This window comes from Conger conger, chromosome 12 (genome assembly GCF_963514075.1).
Source record: "Conger conger chromosome 12, fConCon1.1, whole genome shotgun sequence".
Taxonomy (NCBI): Eukaryota; Metazoa; Chordata; class Actinopteri; order Anguilliformes; family Congridae; genus Conger; species Conger conger.
The window spans coordinates 3,555,782-3,577,466 of NC_083771.1; the positions used below are offsets into that span (position 1 = coordinate 3,555,782).

General features: G+C 42.0%; 1 protein-coding gene across 2 annotated transcripts; it reads left to right on the forward strand.

Moving 5' to 3' along the window:
- Window positions 1–1,100: 1,100 nt before the first annotated feature.
- Window positions 1,101–9,807, forward strand: txnl1 (thioredoxin-like 1). Of its 2 annotated transcripts, none has more exons than XM_061262931.1 (8): window positions 1,101–1,140; window positions 1,762–1,858; window positions 2,280–2,453; window positions 4,542–4,664; window positions 6,885–6,954; window positions 7,422–7,594; window positions 9,022–9,126; window positions 9,571–9,807. In XM_061262931.1, the coding sequence occupies exons 2-8, from the start codon at window positions 1,799–1,801 to the stop codon at window positions 9,598–9,600; spliced, it is 735 nt and encodes a 244-aa protein (XP_061118915.1). In that variant the 5' UTR covers window positions 1,101–1,140; window positions 1,762–1,798; the 3' UTR covers window positions 9,601–9,807. The 2 variants fall into 2 exon arrangements, with proteins under 2 accessions (XP_061118915.1, XP_061118914.1); XM_061262930.1 differs by lacking the exon at window positions 1,101–1,140 and adding an exon at window positions 1,147–1,377.
- Window positions 9,808–21,685: the final 11,878 nt, after the last annotated feature.

A 21,685-nucleotide genomic window follows, 5' to 3' on the forward strand; every position in this document is an offset into this window, starting at 1 on the left:
AAGAGTCTTGTTTTGTTGTGCAATAAAAACACGCCTAATCAGCAGAGGAGATACATTGCGTATGATAAGTTACTTTGTTTTGTTATTTAACTTGGGACTGATGGGTAGTCACAAGGGCTCTTTTGACTCACAGCTTATGGTGAGAAAATAGACTATAGTCCATCCTCAATGATTTTTCAGATAGATAATGTGATTTCTGTTCAATCAAATGCAGAAACGCCAAGGAGAAATGTGAGCTTGTAGCAGTGGAGAGACATCAAACTTTCCAGTGATAAGCCCTAAACAAGCCCTTTGAGCCCTGTCACTATATCTATGTATGCCACATCCACTTGGTAACTTACGTATGTGGGGTTTACCCTGGGAATAACTGTGTTTGTGTAAGCACTGGCAGCCACACTAGGATGGAGCTGGGACCCAACTTTGGAGCTAATGAGGACAGTGACAAGGAAGAAAGATGGAGTTACTACAACAACAGTTCTACAAGAGAGACATAGGCCTACAGCTGGATTCTCATGTAACATGAGGATAGTTTGCATGCAGGGCCTTCAGTAGATTTTAAAGTTCAAATTCCCATCCATCACAGTAGCAGGCTAAGAGGGGAAACCTTGCTGAGACATTTCATCACTTGGCACCATACTGTATCAAGATACGAAAAGTCTAACTATCACAGCTAGTATTTGCCGATATTAATATCTAAGTCGGCTACTATATCTGTAAGATGATTCTATAATATAGTTATTAGATAAAACTTAGGGATATTACATTTTAGAGCATGTTCCATTTTGTCTACTTAAAAATAAGTTGTAGCTGGCTACAGTGTATTACATAAAGAGCTAAATTCGAAAGATTCAAAGTTGGTATTTAAGCCAACCTATTTTCACGAAATTAAAGTTTGCTTTTACGCGTATCAGAACAATGTTTTTCGCTTTCTCGACTGTAACAAAACAGCGACTGAGTATTCTCATGAGGAATGACTGTGCAAAAACCGGCCGATAAAGCTCACGAGTAAATGCTTCTCAGTACAGCAATTTTCTGTCATATTTGCGACGTTTGACAACGCTTTATGATATCATTTTCTGACGACCACGCCTCGTTAGGAATCTTCGTCCTTTCATTGGTGGATAGCTAACCTGCCGTCAAGTAAGACGCGTGTTTGATTCTAAAACTGACTTGTAATAGCTACTGTAGTTTCATTTTCAAGTATTTTGTTTGTTGTGCCAATCTTCCTGGGTAGTATTCGTTTGAGGTATAAAAAAAACTTGGAGCAATACTTTGTAAAATGGTAGGCGTGAAGGTAATCGGGAATGATTCAGAATTCCAACCTGAACTTACAAGCGCCGGCTCAAGACTCGTCGTAGTGAAGTTCACAATGGCCGGGTAAGACTGAAATCTAGTCCCAGGCTCCGTTTCGTAATTATGTCTCTAACGTACAAACAGCTTGCTACCTAGCTAGCTAACATAAACTCACCACCTAAAATTTGTTTGGGTAGCTGCTTTATAAAGATGAACTTACAGACCATTTGTGATTTGATCGCTTGTGACTGGATTGTGGCTTCCAAGCTAATGTGGTATGGCTAGCTATATCGCCTTAACGTGTTTAACTATCTGTCAGTGCTACCTACCTTTCAGTGTGTCCCAAATTACATCGCAATAGAAACCAAACGAAATGTATTCAAGTTTGTTATTTGTTTAAAGTAGCTGTTGAAGTGACACTATCGTTGTTTTTTAAAGTATGTTGAAATATTTTTCGCATGTTTTCAGGTGTCGACCGTGTGTTCGAATAGCTCCTGCTTTCAACATGCTGAGTAACAAGTACCCACAGGTTGTGTTTCTTGAAGTAGATGTCCACGTCTGTCAGGTAAGATACTGTATGGTTCAAGCACCGCTGAAAGAACAGAATATACATCTAAATCACTGGAAATTCATTTCAGTTTCATAGTCGGCCATGAACGGCCAAGTTGTCAAAAAGTATTTGTAATATCAAATGCATAGAGCATTCCTGTGTTTGTTTTGGATCTAGTAATTACCTTTGGACTATTTGGGGTAATATTGTTCAAATTAGGAACAAACCTCTTCCATAGTTCTACTTCAATATCTGTTTTACTTGCTGTTACACGCAAACGCCAGGGATGTACACACAAACACAAACACCAGGGGTGTACACTGTACTTGTGCATGTACCCTGGAGTTACTAGCCTTCGGCCACTGGTTCTCATGCATGATGTATATAGTGTGAAGTGGTTCCATCTTACTGTACGCATATGTCACTTCCTGTACAGGCCACTGCTGCTGCCAACAATATTTCAGCCACACCCACGTTTCTGTTCTTCCGGAACAAAGTACGGGTTGATCAGTATCAGGGTGCAGACGCATCGGGACTCGAGGAAAAGATCAAACAGCATGTGGAGAACGATCCTGGGAGCAGCGAGGACTCTGACATTCCCAAAGGATATGTGAGTACAATCCCACATCCCCATAGGATATGCGAGTGCAATCCCACATCCCCTGAGGATATGTGAGTATAATCCCACATCCCCACAATCCCGCATCCCCTAAGGACAAGCGAGTACAATCCCACATCCCCTAAGGATATGTGAGTACAATCCCACATCCCCTGAGGATATGTAAGTACAATCCCACATCCCCTAAGGATATGTGAGTACAATCCCACATCCCCTAAGGATCTGTGAGTACAATCCCACATCCCCTTACGATATGTGAGTACAATCCCACATCCCCTAAGGATATGTGAGTACAATCCCACATCCCCAAAAGATATGTGAGTACAATCCCACATCCCCTAAGGATATGTCAGTACATTACATTACATTACATTATTGGCATTTGGCAGACGCTCTTATCCAGAGCGACGTACAACAAAGTGCATACCCATAACCAGGGATAAGTTCGCTGAAAGACCCTAGAGGTAAGTACAATTTCAACTGCTACCTGTACAACAAAGATAAGGACAAGGGCCATTTTTTTTTATTATTATTATTATTATTTTTTTTTTGAACAAACAAACAAACAAACAAACAAACAAACAAACAGAGCAAAAGTCACCAAAGTTAACTATCCAAACACTGCTTACCTAGCCAACTAAAAATACCGATACACAAAGCAAGTCACAGGGACAACAATTAAGGTTCACAGGGAGGTAGGGAAGGATGGGGAGAGGTGCTGCTTGAAGAGGTGCGTCTTCAGCTTGCGCTTGAAGGTGGGGAGAGATTCTATAGTTCTGACGTCAACGGGGAGTTCGTTCCACCACCGTGGAGCCAGGACAGACAGTAGTCGTGAGCGTGAGGTGGAGGTTCTGAGAGGGGGAGGTGCCAAGCGGCCTGTGGAGGCTGAACGAAGAGGTACAATCCCACATCCCCAAAAGATATGCGAGTACAATCCCACATCCCCTAAGGATATGTGAGTACAATCCCACATCCCCTAAGGATATGTGAGTACAATCCCACATCCCCTAAGGATCTGCGAGTACAATCCCACATCCCCAAAAGATATGTGAGTACAATCCCACATCCCCTAAGGATATGTCAGTACAATCCGACATCCCCTTACGATATGTGAGTACAATCCCACATCCCCTAAGGATATGTGAGTACAATCCCACATCCCCTAAGGATATGTCAGTACAATCCCACATCCCCTAAGGATATGTGAGTACAATCCCACATCCCCTAAGGATATGTGAGTACAATCCCACATCCCCTAAGGATATGTCAGTACAATCCCACATCCCCTAAGGATATGTGAGTACAATCCGACATCCCCTTACGATATGTGAGTACAATCCCACATCCCCTAAGGATATGTGAGTACAATCCCACATCCCCTAAGGATATGTCAGTACAATCCCACATCCCCTAAGGATATGTGAGTACAATTCTACATCCCCTAAGGATATGTCAGTACAATCCGACATTCCCAAAAGTTATGTGAGTACAGCAGCGGGGGTAATTTTTCCCTCCATAAAACAGTGCGTATTTTTGTCAAATAATACCTGCGATTACTTTTTGCTCTCGTATAAGCAGATTTCGTTTTCCGTATTATTTCTAACAGTACGGAATTAGAGCAGCCCGTGGAACAGGTGCCGTGCGTTGACACACATTACACGAAATGACATTCCACGAAATGAGATTACACAACGTTCCATTACACGGCGTTCCATTACACGACGTTCCATTACACAACGTTACATTACACGACGTTCCATTACACGACGTTACATTACACAACGTTACATTACACGACGTTCCATTACACGACGTAACATTACACGACACAACATTACACGACACAACATTACATTACACGACACGACACAATGACGAGAACAGGCCGTTCAGCCCAGCAATGCTCGCCTTTTCCTACCACTGAAGTGTTCCCACTCCTTAGTTGCCCACTGCTTAGTTGCCTACAAACCAAATGGTATCTCGCACTGTATCAAGCCTGGTCTTGAAAACCCCCAGTGTGTCTCTTCATGGACGCGTGGGGACGGAGCGGTAATGGCGGTGCGTTGCGTGTCGTTTCAGATGGACCTCATGCCGTTCGTGAACAAAGCCGGGTGCGAGTGCCTGAACGAGAGCGACGACTACGGGTTCGACAACTGCCTCATCAAGGACGCCACCTTCCTGGAGTCCGACTGCGACGAGCAGGTGAGTCTGGTCCACACCACAAAAGGGCTGCTGTAACGATCACACAATTCAGCCAAAGGGCTGCTGTAACAATCACACAAATCAGCCAAAGGGCTGCTGTAACGATCACACAAATCAGCCAAAGGGCTGCTGTAACAATCACACAAATCAGCCAAAGGGCTCCTGTAACGATCACACAATTCAGCCAAAGGGCTGCTGTAACGATCACACAAATCAGCCAAAGGGCTCCTGTAACAATCACACAAATCAGCCAAAGGGCTCCTGTAACGATCACACAAATCAGCCAAAGGGCTCCTGTAACGATCACACAAATCAGCCAAAGGGCTGCTGTAACGATCACACAAATCAGCCAAAGGACAGCTGTAACAATCACACAAATCAGCCAAAGGGCAGCTGTAACAATCACAGACATCAGCCAAAGGGCTGCTGTAACAATCACACAAATCAGCCAAAGGGCTCCTGTAACGATCACACAAATCAGCCAAAGGGCTCCTGTAACGATCACACAAATCAGCCAAAGGGCTGCTGTAACAATCACACAAATCAGCCAAAGGGCTGCTGTAACGATCACACAAATCAGCCAAAGGGCTGCTGTAACGATCACAGACATCAGCCAAAGGGCTGCCGGTTTTTTTTGGAAAGTCCCTTACCAATGGTCAGCTCTGTGCAAATATTTGGCTACATCATCCAATAATTATGCAGAAAACATTGTCATGTCACGTGGGAAATCTTTTTACAAACGGCTTAGAAAAATGGCACTTCCACTCTAAAATATCCATACGTCGACCACATTTTAAAAACATTTTTAAAACAGTATGGAACACAAATTGAAAGCTCAAAAAAGATATGAAAAACACAAAAACTATATGTGTAGGCCTTTAATTATTTAAATTCATTTTCGCCAAATGTATAATGTGTAATGAAATACATTGTTTTCCAGTCCAGGAAATGAGAAAATTGCCTAAATGTTCTGGAAAACTATTTGTTGTCCTGGAAATTCTTTTTTGTTCAACATTATAGGCTATAACCACAGTTGCCCCCGTCTGCGATCGCAGTATACTCGGCTATATCTCACAGGTGTTGGTGACATGAAATGTACTGGGCAATAATGTCATGACAACAGTGGACACCCTATTGAAGGAGAGCTGAGTACAGCCCTACAGTGGCTGGGTCTGACTCCTGTTGAACTACAGTGTATTACACTGCTCATGGTTATTACTGTAATTTCAGGTAGAAAAATATCGTCTACAAAGGGAGAGTGCAATGTCATTGTCATCTTAATACTTTTATATTTGTCCCGGCTATGGTAACCAGGATTACCATTCTTTAATCTATCACAGAAAGGGTGAGTTGCTCGATGGTTTATGGATGTTGTTAATTGCAGTTAGTTTGGAACTGGTTACTTCAGACCCAAAAAACATTCCCAAACTAAAATATGCTTTGGTTATTATTGCTCTTAACAACGTCTATGAAGAGCATCCAATATTATGGCTTTCTACCAATCCTGTTTCTAAGTGCTCTGTTGGTGCTGGCAGACCAAGCTTATTGTAACCTGGAAGAGCAATCTAATCAGAGTTAGATCCAATTTAGTACCTAAAATGTTTGGCAATGGTCTGTGACTTCTGGGTGACTGGCAACATGAGTTTCTCCTGATAACTTCTCTATATCTCAGTTGCTCAGCCTGTTGCACAGTTTAAGGTTAGTCTTAAGAAATACCTCATTGCATAGTGCTATCAGCGTGTTATTTAGCAGGCAGCAGAGTATACTGTCCCTACTTTATAGAATGCACTCCTGCTATAGCTATATACAGATGGACGACTGCCCTGTAGCAGCTTGTACAGTAATAATAGATGCGGAGTGAAGAGTGATTCTTTATTAAAGGTAATGTTATAGTCGGGGAGTAATTTAGTATGTGATGTTTCCGCTGTGCTGCATTGCATTGATTTTGAAACAGAACGCAGTCGGTTTGAACTGAACGCTGCTTGTATTGAGCTGTGTTCGGTCTCGGATGCGCACTACTGAACAGCGCCGGTCACAACAAAGACGCGGTTTCCCTTCAATTCTACCGAAGTGAGTCTAAAGTTGCTTCCTCTTTTGACGGATGGGGAAAAATACACGGCGTATCGAGTTCCGCGAGTCATCTCCGGGTGTTTTTCCGTTCAGCTCCACTTGGGGGCGCTCTACGTCTACTAATGAACGGGGTCCTGTTTTGTTTTGCAGCTTCTCATTACAATGGCCTTCAACCAGCCGGTGAAGCTGTTCTCAATGAAGCTCCATTCCTCAGATGTTGGTGAGGCTTCCTCTTTTGAAGGACACAGTAATGCACAATCTACGGGCCTACGTGATGAGAATACATCTGTCTTCTCTTTAGTATGTCCGCAGTCTTACTTCAGGAATGGGCTAAAACTGGGGTCGGCAGCCCTGGTCCTGGAGATCCGCAGGGTGTGCTGGCTTTCGCTGTTACTCAGCACTTAACTGTGTAATCCACTGCTTTCAGTGATCAGTTAACTCACCTCACCTGGTTTTTTGGGTTTGGGTTTGCTGATATAATGTGAAAACGGAAACCTCTCTCGGACCATAGTTGTAACCCCTTGGCTAAAGGAAACGCCTGCTTCTTACTTTTTTTAGTTTTTTTTTGTGCACCGCTAATTCAATTGCATAATGAAAATGTATTTAAAAAGTATGAATAAATAAAACCGCTGTGACTGACACCGCAGGGAGGAAAGAAACCCGTTTTGTTTGCCTCCTCCCCGACAGCTGTAGCACCCAAGTGCGTGAAGATCTTCATCAACCTGCCTCGCTCCATGGACTTTGATGACGCGGAGAGGAGTGAGGCCACGCAGACCCTGGAGCTGTCCGACGACGACGTGAAGGAGGAGAGCCTGATCGCGCTGCGCTACGTCAAGTTCCAGAACGTGCAGAGTGTCACCGTGAGTCACGTCCCCCGCGACCACGGCTCCCCCCCCGTACCCGGAGCTTAGCTACTCCACTCCATCCATCCATCCATCCCTCCATCCATCCATCCATTATCGTAACCCGCTTATCCTGAGGGGGGCTGGAGCCTATCCCAGCATACATTGGGCGAAAGGCAGGAATACACCCTGGACAGGTCGCCAGTCCATCGCAGGGCACACACACCATTCACTCGCACACTCATACCCACGGGCAATTTAGACTCTCCAATCAGCCTACCCTGCATGTCTTTGGACTGTGGGAGGAAACCCACACGAACACGGGGAGAACATGCAAACGGCCGACCGGGATTCGAACCCAGGACCTCCTTGCTGCGGCACTTCCCACTGCACCATCCGTATATATACCCCCCTCTGGGCCACGGAACACGGTCAGAACGTCTGAAATCAGAATCAAACCCTGAGCACATCGGCTGTGGCAGGCGTCTCGTTTGACTGCTCCTTGGACACGCCTCATACTGTAAAACCTTATGTCTAGATTCTCTTAAGTGATTCTTAATTAGACATTGATAGCTGGATTAGCATTTGTGTTAAAGTCAAAACATAAGCAAAAGATTTTGCATGACATTTGTATGTAGATTGGCGGCACGGATGGTGCAGTGGGTAGCACTGCCGCCTCACAGCAAGGAGGTCCTGGGTTCGAATCCCCGTCGGCCGGGGCCTCTCTGTGCGGAGTTTGCATGTTCTCCCCGTGTCTGCGTGGGTTTCCTCCGGGTACTCTGGTTTCCTCCCACAGTCCAAAGACATGCAGGTTAGGCTGATTGGAGAGTCTAAATTGCCCGTAGGTATGAGTGTGTGAGTGAATGGTGTGTGTGCCCTGTGATGGACTGGCGACCTGTCCAGGGTGTATTCCTGCCTTTCGCCCAATGTATGCTGGGATAGGCTCCAGCCCCCCTGCGACCCTGTTCAGGATAAGCGGGTTCAGATAATGGATGGATGGATGGATTTGTATGTAGATGTTAATTAAATAAATATTAGTTCTAAAATTGAATAGTGATAGTATGTGCAAGTTCGCCATCTAGTGGTGATGAGCGACGTAAGATGTCACACTAACTTGATAGTGGTGGTTTCTGAACTAGGCCTTTTCTAAATCTAAGATGGACTGCACAAGGTGTCAAGAAACCCTTGGGTTGAAATATACTGTAATGCTACATGTAACTTAATTGTCTTAAGACTGATGGCACACAACTAGGAAGGATATTCACATTTTAACAATTTCAATTGAGGAACATTCTGTCGCTCTTGGAGTTATCGCAATATGGCTTGGATATGCTAGTGTTGCATTATCGTTTCTAGTTGACTAATTTGAAATGTGATGTTATTAGTGCATTTTTAAGCTTCTGAACCCATTAAGTTATTGCTGTTTTGCATATTTCTTCTTAAAGCTATTTATAAAGTCCAACCAAGGAGACGAGGAAACGACAAAAGTGAATTATTTGACTTTCATCGGCACCCCTGTACAAGTGACAAACATGGGCGATTTCAAACGGGTAAGAGAGCGCTCTCAACTCATCTGTCTTTCTTTGTAACGCATTTTCTAATTCAGGGGAAACGCTGTGTGCAATATCAGCCACTTCAGTTGAAGGGAAGTGTTGGTTTTCTGGTATTTGTTAACAGTATTTGGACCTCGTCCATTCACAGATTATGTATCATGACTCATTCTGAATGACATCGCTGCTGACTGAGCGAAATACAGTCATGAAAACATTTGTCTGTTACAACCTGTTCTTGATATCCCACATTCAAACACACCAATGTTCTTATTCCCTCCTAAAACTAATTAAGACCGACTAATTATACTGACGGGTTTGCTTCCGGACCTTTCCGGCCTATAAACGGGCATTCCGTAAATATTTCCTGCTGAAAATGGCGTTATGAACATTGCGGGATGTCTGGTAAGTGGGGAAACCCTGCGTGTGTTTTCTGCACCCCAGGTTATGGGTAAGAAGGGGGAGAGCCACTGAGGAGGGAGAGCCCACGGCAGATCCTGCTGCAGTTGCTCCAGGGACTCCCCCGTTCAGCTCCAGCGTCCCCCCCGACCCGGGCGCTCCCTGACCCTCTCTGCGCCCCGGAGACCCCCGCGGCGTGCGTGGCCCCGGCCCCTCTCCCACTCATTTTTACTGTCATCCACCAGAAGCTGTAAATAAAAACGGATCCTTTTTCGAAGGCGAGCGCTGGTCTCCGTGGTTCTGTTCGCGCGCGTTGCGTGTGCGGCGGTCTCCCTGGCTGCTGTGGGTGCTCTGGAGTCTCTGCAGAGCCTCTCTGCGGGCGATGGCAGAGTAAGGCTGGGCTCTGCTGGAGGGGATGAGCTCGAGTCCGTTAAAGAATGTTCTTCAGCGCACAGCTGCTTCAAATATTGTTCAGACCCCTTCACTTTTTGCCCACTTTGTGATGTAGATGTCGTTTTAAATGGACACAATTGCCATTTTTACCGATCAATCTACACTCAATAACCCATAATCACAACGTTTTTAGAAATGTTTGCATATTTATTACAAATCAAAAACTGAAATCTCTCATGCTGGGGCACTCCAAATTGTGGTCAGGTGCATCCTGTGGCAATTTTATCCATTTAAAATTAAATCAACAACACAAAGTGTCGGGGTCTGAATACTTTCTGAAGCCACTGTATATTTTTATATTATTCCCCACATTTGAATGCACAATTGTATTGTTGGGAGTGTACTGTAACTACTAGTACTCATCTGTGTTTTTTGTACTCAATTTTATTAACAAGCATTCAAAGGCCTAGAATCAAGACTAGAAAGCTTTCTTATACCTGCATTAGGGAAGCTATTGAATAGACCTGATTAAGCGGAAACAGCTGAAGCCAACTGTCCAATTACTTTTGTTCCCTTAAAATGGGAGGACTATATGCAGATCACTCCGTGTGCATGTAAATACCCTTAAAGGTGCAGTTATAGTCTGCACTTTAACCTCATATCCATTATTTCATTTCAAATCCATTGGGGTACAGTGGCAAAAGACCAGAAATGGTACTTGCTGCACTGTATAGGCTAATATACACTCACCAGCACTTTATTAGGTAGACCTCTACTCCAGCTTGTTAATGCAAATATTTAATCAGCCTATCATGTGGCGCAACTAAATGCATAAAAGCATGCAGACATGGTCAAGAGGTTCAGCTGTTTTTCCCACCAAATATCAGAATGGGTAAGAAATGTGATCTTAGTGACTTTGACCGTGGAATGATTGTTGGAATGGTTTGAATATCTCAGAAACGGCTGATCTGGGATTTTCATGCAGAACAGTCTCTAGAGTTTGAAGAGAATGGTGTTGAAAACAAAAAGTCTGAACAGCCAGTGAGTAGCAGTTCTGCGGGCAAGGTGACAGTTACGCAAATAACCACACATTACAACAGCGGTGTGCAGCAGATCATCACACAGCACATCACACCTCTTAAGTGGATAGGCTACAGCCGCAGCAGAAGAGCAATAAGCCTAAAAAAATGTCAAATGCCTAATAAAGTGCTCATGGAGCGCATACAGCCTTTTAGAAACCAAAAGGCTCTACGCTGGAAAATTAGAGTAAGAAGTAAGTTCATAGTTAACACAGTGAAGGCAGATGCAGTTGCAAAATGTCACTGGTTAAAACCATAATGCCAGTGCACAATGAGGAAGCTAGGAAGTTAGCTTCGTCAATGTTTATTTTACTGTGCAAGGAAAACAAAGGGCTGAAGCTGGGGTATCATGATATGATGCCTGTCATTTTCTGAAGAAATAAATATGAAGTTATAATCAGTAATGTGCTGTATGCTGTAAATAATTCTATGCATTTTCTGCAGGCAAATCCTATTAGGCTTTATTAGCAAGGCTTTTAGCCTGTGCAACCACCGGTTAAGCGATCCATAAAATGTGCATATGAAGTATAGTGCTGTGAATAAGTATTTGCCCTCTTCATGGTTTCCTCTACTGTATATTTGTGAAACTGAATGCTTTCAGATCTTTAGCCAAAATGTAACATTAGACAAAGGGAACCTAAGTACAAAACACAAAACATATTTTAAATTATCATTTGTTTAATTAAAAAAAGTGAACTCCATTTCTGCACATTTCAATATTATTATGCATGACGATCAACTTGAGTGACTACAGAGACACATAGCGGACTTCATGTGAAGTGCAAGCTACGACATCAGAAAAAAAGTAGTACCTCGAAGAACTGCCTTTGTTGTCCCCAAGGAACTTTTAGCAGCTGTATAGTTAATACTTGCCGCCGATTCCGCCGCTGCGGTCCACTCCATACTAATAATCAATAATGAATATTGACAAATACTACAATATGTACCCTTTTTTCTAGTTTTATCTTCAAATCTGTCTCATCCTGGATTTATTGCATGTGTTGCATTTCAGAACCAAAAGTGATCAGAATGTGAAGTCCACATTCGTCAAGAAGCACCATGTTACGCATCGCTAATCCATTACTTACTATACCACTGTAATTAATAGGTGTCATGGTTAGAGGTTCACCATCTCCCAGAAGACTGTGGGATGTCATGACAAACGAAATATATTGTACCCTCTACGTCTCTATTTCACACTCCAAATAAAAGGGCTAAATTATACTGAGAGCCCCGTACCAGACTGGTTTCCAGTCCGGTGGTTGCACACTTCAAACCCTTTGCTTAAAGTTATCCCAAACGGTGGGATGTGTGGAGCTTCACAGTCATGTGATGTCGGTGATGGGTGTAATTTGATAAAATGGCCACAGGATGTCACTAATTGCACTTTATATTGCTTGATTTACGTAATCTTTCTCACTGAGAATTTGGGACTTGGGTTAACAAACAATGCTCAAAAAATGTTTTTTCTTTTTCTTTTTAACGCGTTCCTAAATACATGATCGCGATCAGTTGAATTCGTTGTTCTCTTTATGTGCTGAGTATTGTATTATTGTATTCTAGTGGAAAATAGCAAATATAGGCTGTTATTTAAAATGCTTCGGGAAAACATGAATAGAAACATTTTGCTATTTACGGAACATTGAGCCGCAAAATAACACAAAACTTAATTTGGCAAGCAAAGTGTGATATAAAATATTTTATTTAAAAAAAGGAACAAAATATATATTTTTGTAATACAGTGTAGCCGCAATAGCATGTCCCCCTACCTAGTAAATTCTATTAATTCTAATCAATTTATTTTCTTACAGTGTCAATCAAAAGTTTCAAATGAATAATTATGAACAAGTCCGTTCCAACATTCGTGCTCGCATTCTTGGGAACGTGCGGGAGGGAAAACGGTTTCGTTCGTGCTCGAAACTGAATCTTACAGAGTTATACAGTTTTTCATTAAACGAATGACAAACTGTATATAACTGTATATAACTCTGAAATAATTTAATTGGACTTCAAAAAACGACGGAAACTTAGAGAATTATGTTTGACAACCTGTTCACAACATCTCCTCAGGAATAGTAAGCTATTGAATGTCACATAGCCAGTCGACTTGAAACGAAGACGTTTTTTGCTACTTTTAATGCAGGTTTTAAAAAATCTAAAATTTAATTCTTGGCATTTTCATTCTTGTCATTTCACATTGCTAAACGTTCTCAAGTTACCATGATATGCTTTATAGGCTATTAACTTTGTGTATCATATTGTGTTGAATCAAAACTGTTATAGGTATGTTATATGTTTTTACTGCCGGGTCTACTGAACATTTCTATGAGTTTAATCTGCTTGAAAATGTGAAAACAGAAGGTATGTTTTAATTGCATCCGCCACTAACTTAAACATTAACTGGTATTAAGAATGAATGACCAAGGAAATGTACAACCTTTTTCCAGTCGGTTGTTTAAATTTGGCAGTGCCATAGAGAAACGTCCCATCTGGTCAGCCTGCGTCCCGAGAGATGCAGACCAGGATATCGCTGGTTATTTTTCACTGTGAGGATGGCCTCATCAGAGAAGTATTGCCTGGCAAGCGTTCGGGAGTAAGGCCCTGCGTTCTGTTTTCGGTCTACCATCCTTTATCAAATAAACAAACACAAAGGCATTTTTGATCGCAAAACGAATCGGATGTAGAATCGGAGTTCAAATTTCAAAAGTGTTGTGTCGGAGTGTGGAACTGAGGGTTGAGTCTATGTCGGCGGTGTGTTATCTGTGGCTGCTGTGTGGGTCCTGTCACGACCAAGCCGCCGACAAATAATCTTATCCCGGCTAAGTGGGCCACCTGGTGTGTGTAAGTGTCCTGTGCTACTGCCCTACGAAATGAAACCAATAGATTTTTTTTCCCCTGTAGCCCTAACCTTGGGCAAAAAGGAATAGAATGGACAGGTCACATTTGTGTTTTTTATAAATATATTTTATTAAAGAAATTGGCTATTATATTGGAAACATTTAAACACGTTACTAATACAAAATTATCATTTTTAGGTTCAAAATTGAATTATTGGTCGTGAAAAACAATCGGTAACTGGACTAACACGTGATATTTGAGAAAAATGGCTAACAGGAAGGTCTTGCGAAATATTGACTTCCAATACGAATAGATCTGTTATTGGAATGATATATTACTGTATTGCCTTGGGCTACAGGAGACGGTCCAATTTCAGGAACAGCATGTCAGTTAAAGAGGAAGTTACAGGATTCTCTGTCTATTTACCCTGGTAAAAAAACCGCTAAAAGAAATCGATAAAAATAAGGTAGAAAATATCGTTGTGTTTGTGTAATAAAGAGACATGCGTTACTGACAGAAAGAGGCATTTCAGAATTTCGAAAGCACCAAGGAATTCATTTGTAAAGAGTGAATATGATTATGCTATCATATATACCTGAAAGATTAATATAAGCAGTCGAGTGTTTGGCAAATAATAATAACATGAACAACAATAACAACAACAACAACAACAACAATAATAATGATATTAATAACAATAATAATAATAGTCATAATCATAAATGCAAATATATAAAACTAATAATTATAATATATAATATATAATATATAATATATAATATATAATATAATATAATATATATAATAATAATAATAATAATAATAATAATAATAATAATAATAATAAGTAGTAGTAGTTTTCCATGTCTCCTGGTTACATTCCAAGTTCCTCCTTTTACATTGGCCATTACTGTGCTTATGTTATAGTATTTATTTATAATTCCAAACTGAGGTTTGTTAAAAATATGTAATCCTTCATAATAATGTACTACCTTTCCTTAGCATAGTCCCCAGTGCAGGTTGGAGAGAATGAAACATCTAAGTTATAATAAAGGTCTCTGAAACAAGTATCAAATGCAAGCCACAGGAAATACTCCACTGGGCTGGCAAAGTGATGCATATTCAGCCCGGGGTGGGGAGGGTTTGGGTATGGTCATTTTCACTTAGGGTTGCCAAGATGAAATGCTGTGATGTGGCAAAACGCATCCACAAGATATATGAAACATACTGGCCAATTTAACAGCACAATGGCGGCATCTTTCATGTCTTTTTGATCACGTAGCTGTTACACATCAGTCGGATCTGTGACACGTTTGATCCTTTTTATGGGTACTCGGGCATAACTCTCCCAAACCAAACCTTAAAGATACGTTTTCGCTCTCTGGCCTCAGTGTACGGGAGTAATGATGACCCGTGGAAAACTATGAGCAGGAGTCTACGAGCTGGAGTCAAGCTGTGGATGACTCTGGCTGAGATGGTGTAAGAACTGAAACACCATCGTACGGAACCTCCTCCTTGCCTTTCCCTTCTTTCTCTCTCCTGCCCTCTTTTTTTAGGGATGACAAGAATAGAAATATAACATGCCGTTTTTTGCCCTGCTTCTCCACTCCATTCGTACTTTCATTTCATGTATATTTTTTGCTGTAATATACAATAAATTACATTGGCCTCAATTAAGAGAAACAGCACAACAATGCATGACACACAGTGGGTGCAATCTGTGTGTGGGTGGGCGCAGTTCCACCAGTCAGATCACAAATAATCAACCACTTACTGCTCCTAGTATTTCACCCAAATGTGCATTCCATGTTTATATCTGTATGAAATCATCTGTCCCCGAGCACAAATCTTTTTTTCCCCTCTCAAAACGTGACCCGTCCTAAGATGTCTGCCACTACTAGACTGAAGAGTGTTTCTCGCCCCTCCATAACCCCAGCGCAGCGAAGAGGCAGTGGATATCACACACCCTGTGCTGTGGCCAGCGGAGTTGTTGAGGGAATCGATTAAGAGTCAGTAATGACGCGTCCTTAGGATGCAGAGGAGTGGGGAGTGGGGCTGGGGGAGTGGAGGGGGGGATTATAACACCCCTATCTTCTGACCTTTGCACTCTGTGTTTTCCACCATGCATTGTGTCTCCTCTCATCTTTTTCTCCAGCTCCTCAGTAATGTTAGACCATCGGCATACAGAAGGTTAAGAAAGTTTGTTTTTTATATCCCCTCGTTGGAGGCTGTTGATAATTATCCGGGTTTGACAGATTTAAATACAGTGACCGGGCCCAAGATTGCAGAGACAAAAACAGCTCAGAGTCTGAGTTAAGCTATTTGGTTTGACGTTTTTCCCTGTGTACTTTACTTGACATGAAGACAGGCAAACATACACACACACGTATACATACACACACACACACACACCCACACCCATGCACATACACACCTATACACATACACACACATACATATACATACACACATGTATACACATACAAACACAAACACACATACAGACACATACATGTATGCACATACACACAAAAATACACACACAAACACACGTATACACACATGCACATACACACATGTATATATACACACATACACACGCCCATGCACATACACACACGTATGCACATACACACAGACACATACACACACAAACACCCATGCACATACACACACGGTTATGATCCAGTCATTTCTTTGCATGCAGTGCTCTAGGGATTAAGTTTTCTTTCCCACATAAATGTATTCTTGCAGGTCATAAATACACGGATTCATTTGATTGATGTCTGTTTTTACTGACATAGTGCTGTGTGACTTTGCTGTCGCTGTGATTTTTTCTGAGGTTCTCTATTTGTCTTGGGGTAAAGTCTGTTGGTGCCGAGGTGGTCTGCTTCTAGCTCCTTTGTTTCTGCTCTTAGACTCTTAGACTCTTAGACAGCAATGAAACCATTCTTTTAAAATTGTGACAATATTATTTATTTATTCACTTTTGCTTTTATCACACCTCTTGGTCATTAGCCATTGTCTATAATATAACAGTAGAACATGGTCATTTCATTTTATGTATTGTAGAATTTTGCTTGAATTAAAACCAGACTACTTCAAAGTTTTAGGTTTAAAATATAAAATTGTGACACTGCTATAAACTGCATTGCTTGATGAACATTGCAGTGTCCTATGTACCTGCATGAGCGCATAACTGCAGGTGCATGTAATACTGCTTGTACTACTACTGAGTCAAATATAGGAGTCATATGTGGTCATAGCAATTAAATAGTTAATTAACTACTTAAATCTGCTACATAATGTAGGCTTTCCATGGCATCACACCTTGCACAAAGACACAAAAGTTTAGCAGAGTAATTAACAATATCTTGGTTCTTGTAAAGAATTCAAATGCTGGCTAACCAATGTTAAGAGGATTTGTATAACAATTCAACTGTTAAATCTGGTGTTTTTTTCCAATTCTGATGGAGGTTGGCTGAATATTTCAGGAGGAAGACGATAAGCGCATAATGGCGAACACGTGGGGCGAGTCGAGCGGTTAGCGGTGTGTTTCGTAACGTCAGTGCGTGCCACGTGTGTGCGCTCCCCAGCTCTGTGACCAGAACTGGCCGCTGAGTGAGGCCGTCTGACAGACAGCAGCTGTCCAACAACACGGCATCCTCAACTGTCCGCCGAACAGCCGACATCGGGCCCCGGATTTTTTCATCTGTTCGGGATTAAAAATACATGACGGACAAGGAAACGGCAAGCCGAGCTACGTTTTAAGGATCTCTACGACCGTGCGTGTTTAAGGGGATCGCATTTACACCTTGTTCCGTTTTTCCCTCTCATAAATAAATTGAAAACTTTAGCGGCGTCATCGCGCTGCATAGCACACTTGGCCGACCATGGAAGTATTCTCTCTCCCTGTGTGTTTTTATGGAGCTGGTGCTCTGGGGCATGAGTAATAATAATAATAATAATAATAATAATAAGTCCTTGCATTTATATAGCACTTTTCTCATACTCAAAGTGCTTTACAGTGATGAGGGGAAAACTTGCCCCAACCACCACTAATCACATCCAACTGGATGATGCAAGCCATTTTACACCAGACCTGTTGGGCCCCTTTGCCTTACAGATTGAGAATATGCTCATGGGACGTTGGTCCTGCTTGGTAGCGTACCCAAACAGGTACAAGCTAACCCAGACATGTACTGTACTTACAACAGAAACCTCCTCGATTCCTCAAAAGCAGCTTCAAAGGCACATTCATGGCCCAGAAACAGAGTGACTGTTTGTCACTCTGTTTGTGTGAATACTCCAGGTCAGATCAGGCTTTCTGGGACTTGGGAAATGTCAGCAAATGATGCGGGCAGACACTGTCTTCCTGTGTGTTCACACGTTATGGCGAAGCATCCATATCTCTTCTCAAATGCGCACAGGTCTTAAATGGGTTCCCTAGCAGAGTGGGTAATTAATTGCAGGGGGATGGATGCTGTTGAGTCCCTGTTGCTTATCTATGAGCTGTCTCCACAGCTTGCCTCTCTCCGCCTTCTCCCCGAGATGCCTCCAAGCTGTCTTCTCTGGCCCGCTCTCCACGGTCCAGGTTGAAACAGGATGTGGCATGGCACACGAGGCCTGGGCGAGTGGCTGGGCAACCCACGTCCCACGCCGTTCCAGGCCCCGTCCAATCCCGCTCTGTCGGACCCTCTTTGACCGAACGCTACTTCCCAAATACCTGTCCGGGGGGTGAAAATGGAGGACATGCGGTTGGTCTCTGGGCTAACGCTAACGTCAGCGGTCTGGGGTGCCGTGTCCTTGGCTCGCGGTGTAGGACCATGTCTTGGGTGCAGGCAGTCGGTGGACAGCCGCCATTTGGACATGCCGCTGACTGACTCATGTCACAGTTACACACCAGCATTCTGGCTGCGGATTCGCGAGGAAAGCCAGCTCTGAGCATTGATTGGGTGCAAACTGTTCTCACTTCTATTTTGATCTGTATTTCTCTCATTTGGATGTACATTTTCTTTTGCATTTTTGACAAAAACATTTGTCTTTGTTTTTTTTTACTGTAAAATCGTAATCTACAGTGTTTGTGGCTGGATTCAAGAACTGTCATCCAAAAAATGTGAACCTCTATGAAAAGCATTGTTTTTAATCTCTTTTACGAACTATAAAAAAATCTTGCCTCATAAAAAATATCATGATAAACAATGCGTGTTGGTGCCACACTTTGGTTTTTGGTTTGATGAATTCCCTTTCAAGGTATTATAAAGTAATTATGTGATGTATAAAATTATGAAAACCAAAAAGGATAAAATCTCATTTTTGGTTGAATAGAATGACTGGAGGGGTTTGTTGGAGTTGTTTCTCATTGTGATTCATCTAGGTAGTCCCTTACATTTTCATCACCTTCACAGCCCTTCTAAAGTGCCTTTTAGTCCCAAACATTAGTTACAATTATGGTATTTAAATAATCTATGACCCTGTTGTGTCTGTATGATACGTACTATATGTGTGTATATATCTTAGTTATATTGAGTATTAGAAATCAAAAGTTCCTCAAGATGCTCATCCTTTCATAATAGTAATATGTGGGTTATTTCTGGAAATTGTCATGCAAACAGCTGTAAGCCTAATTCAATAGACTTCTTTATCTGATTTGTTTGTAGCACAAAAACAGGAGTAACCAATTAGATATTGGTGTCAAGGGATGCAGGTTATACCCACGGAGACAATCAGTCCTTTAATTAAACCACCCATATGCAAGATTACACCGTCCTGACAAAGGTTGCAGTGCTCTGCTGAAAAATCTTCATGCCATGTATACTACCACACAGCCCGTTGTCTATCGTAAGAGTCGCTCTGCACAGTAATGCCTCGTTACTGCTAATCTCCGCCGCTCAAAGAATGCACCTCACAGCAAGATTATATTCCATATAAGTACGTTTTTTCATGGTTACTGTTGTTTAAGAGCATTTGGCCATAATAAATCATTTCTAACACTGAACACAATTTGCAATGAAGGGAATTAAAATGTTTAATATTTTGTGCAAACAAATATACACTCAGTGAACACTTTATTTGGTTGACCTGAACAGCAGCTTGTTAATGCGAATATTGTATCTGTCAATCATGTGGCAGCAACTAAATGCATAAAAGCAGGTAGACATGGTCAAGAGGTTCAGCTGTTTTTCAGACTAAATGACAGAATGGGGAAGAACTGTGATCTAAGTGACTTTGACTGTGGAGTATCTCGGGAACTGCTGATCTCCTGGGATTTTCACACACACTAGTCCCTAGTGTTTGCAGAGAATGGTGCAAAAAACCAAAAACATCCAGTGAGCAGCAGTTGTGCGGGCAGAAGCATGTTTTTAAAACCAAACATTACGACAGTGGTATGCAGAAGAGCATCTCTGAACGCAGAGCGCATCATAACTCTAAGTGGATAGGCCACAGCAGCAGAAGACTTAATAATTCAAAAAAATAAGTCTGATAAATACTGATAAATGTAAGTCTCATAGATAAGTAAATTAACAAAATTATATATTATCTAAATATAGAATATTATACAATCTTTTAGTGTCTCAATGTTTCTCATATTTTACCATTGATAAAGCTCGATAAACATTTATGCTATAAACTACCCATCTAGGTCACTTTTATTGATGACTAAAATAATTACATATTCGTTTTTTTAATATCACCGACTCATGTTTTCTCATGTTCAAAAGGTAATGTTCCCTCTGAATTCCTTGCATATATATTAAAATTAAATCATCAACAAGGTGAGCTGTATTGGTCACTGTGGCTCCTGAAAAAAATGCAATCCAACAATTACTCCTCTTTCAAAGTCATTGAGGGCTCCGCTTGAAGCCATGCTGGCCATAGAGGTAATTATAGGCAATTGGGCCAGTCCAGCATTGACCCTATGCATGCTGGGATGCTATTTGCTTAATTAATGGCTGAGCCACACCTGTGTAGTAGTCCCCGCTCTGCGTACACTTGCTATCCCTCATTTATGCAGGTGTTTCATTTTTTTGTTCATTATCTTCATAACCGCTATTTTCCATGTTTTTCCATTTGTACAGGAACCGTCTGTGATCTGTTGCTGTGCAAGGTTTGGAGACCGAAGGTCTGTACAACCTCACTAATGGGGCCACTGTCTTTTTTTTAAAGTTGGATTTTTACACCAAGGACAGTGTGTTTTTCCTTCGTAAAATGAAGGTAGAGCTGAGCAACAAAATGGGATCAGATTTTTTGTTTTGTTATGATAGGAAAAAATGAAAGAAAAAACACTTATAGGAGAAATTCATTTGGATGGTGAAGCTTGAAGCTTGAATGTGCACAGTCCCTCTCTGGCCATAAACAGGGAGAATGCAGTTGAGGTTGAGGAGGAGATATATGACTGTGTTCACATAAGTGCTGGATGGAGTCACGTTCAGGCCAGCCCCGGCCTGCAAGTAGGTCATCAGGCGGCTGCTCCTGTCAGGAAGAGAGTGGCTCTCCTCAGAAAGAACTTCTGCAGTAATTAGTCTCAGTGTGATCTTCAGCCTGGCTGTCGGAATGGAGGTTGGACACATCTGACAGGGAAGCTACAGAGGAGAATCTGTGCCACAACACTCAAGTCAGGCATCGTTAATTTGAGACAGAGTGAGGGAGGCAGAGATAGTTTGAGTGTGTGTGTGTGTGTTTGTGTGTGTGTGGCAGACAAACAGTGGGAGGGGGCAGGGGTAGAGGGAACAGTAAGTTTATTGGATATAAAGCAAGGAAAGAGTGCAAGGAAAATAACTTTTATGCAAGAGATCAATGGAAAATCTGCGAAAGGACCCCTATGATCTCACACTGTGAGATGTGCTGGC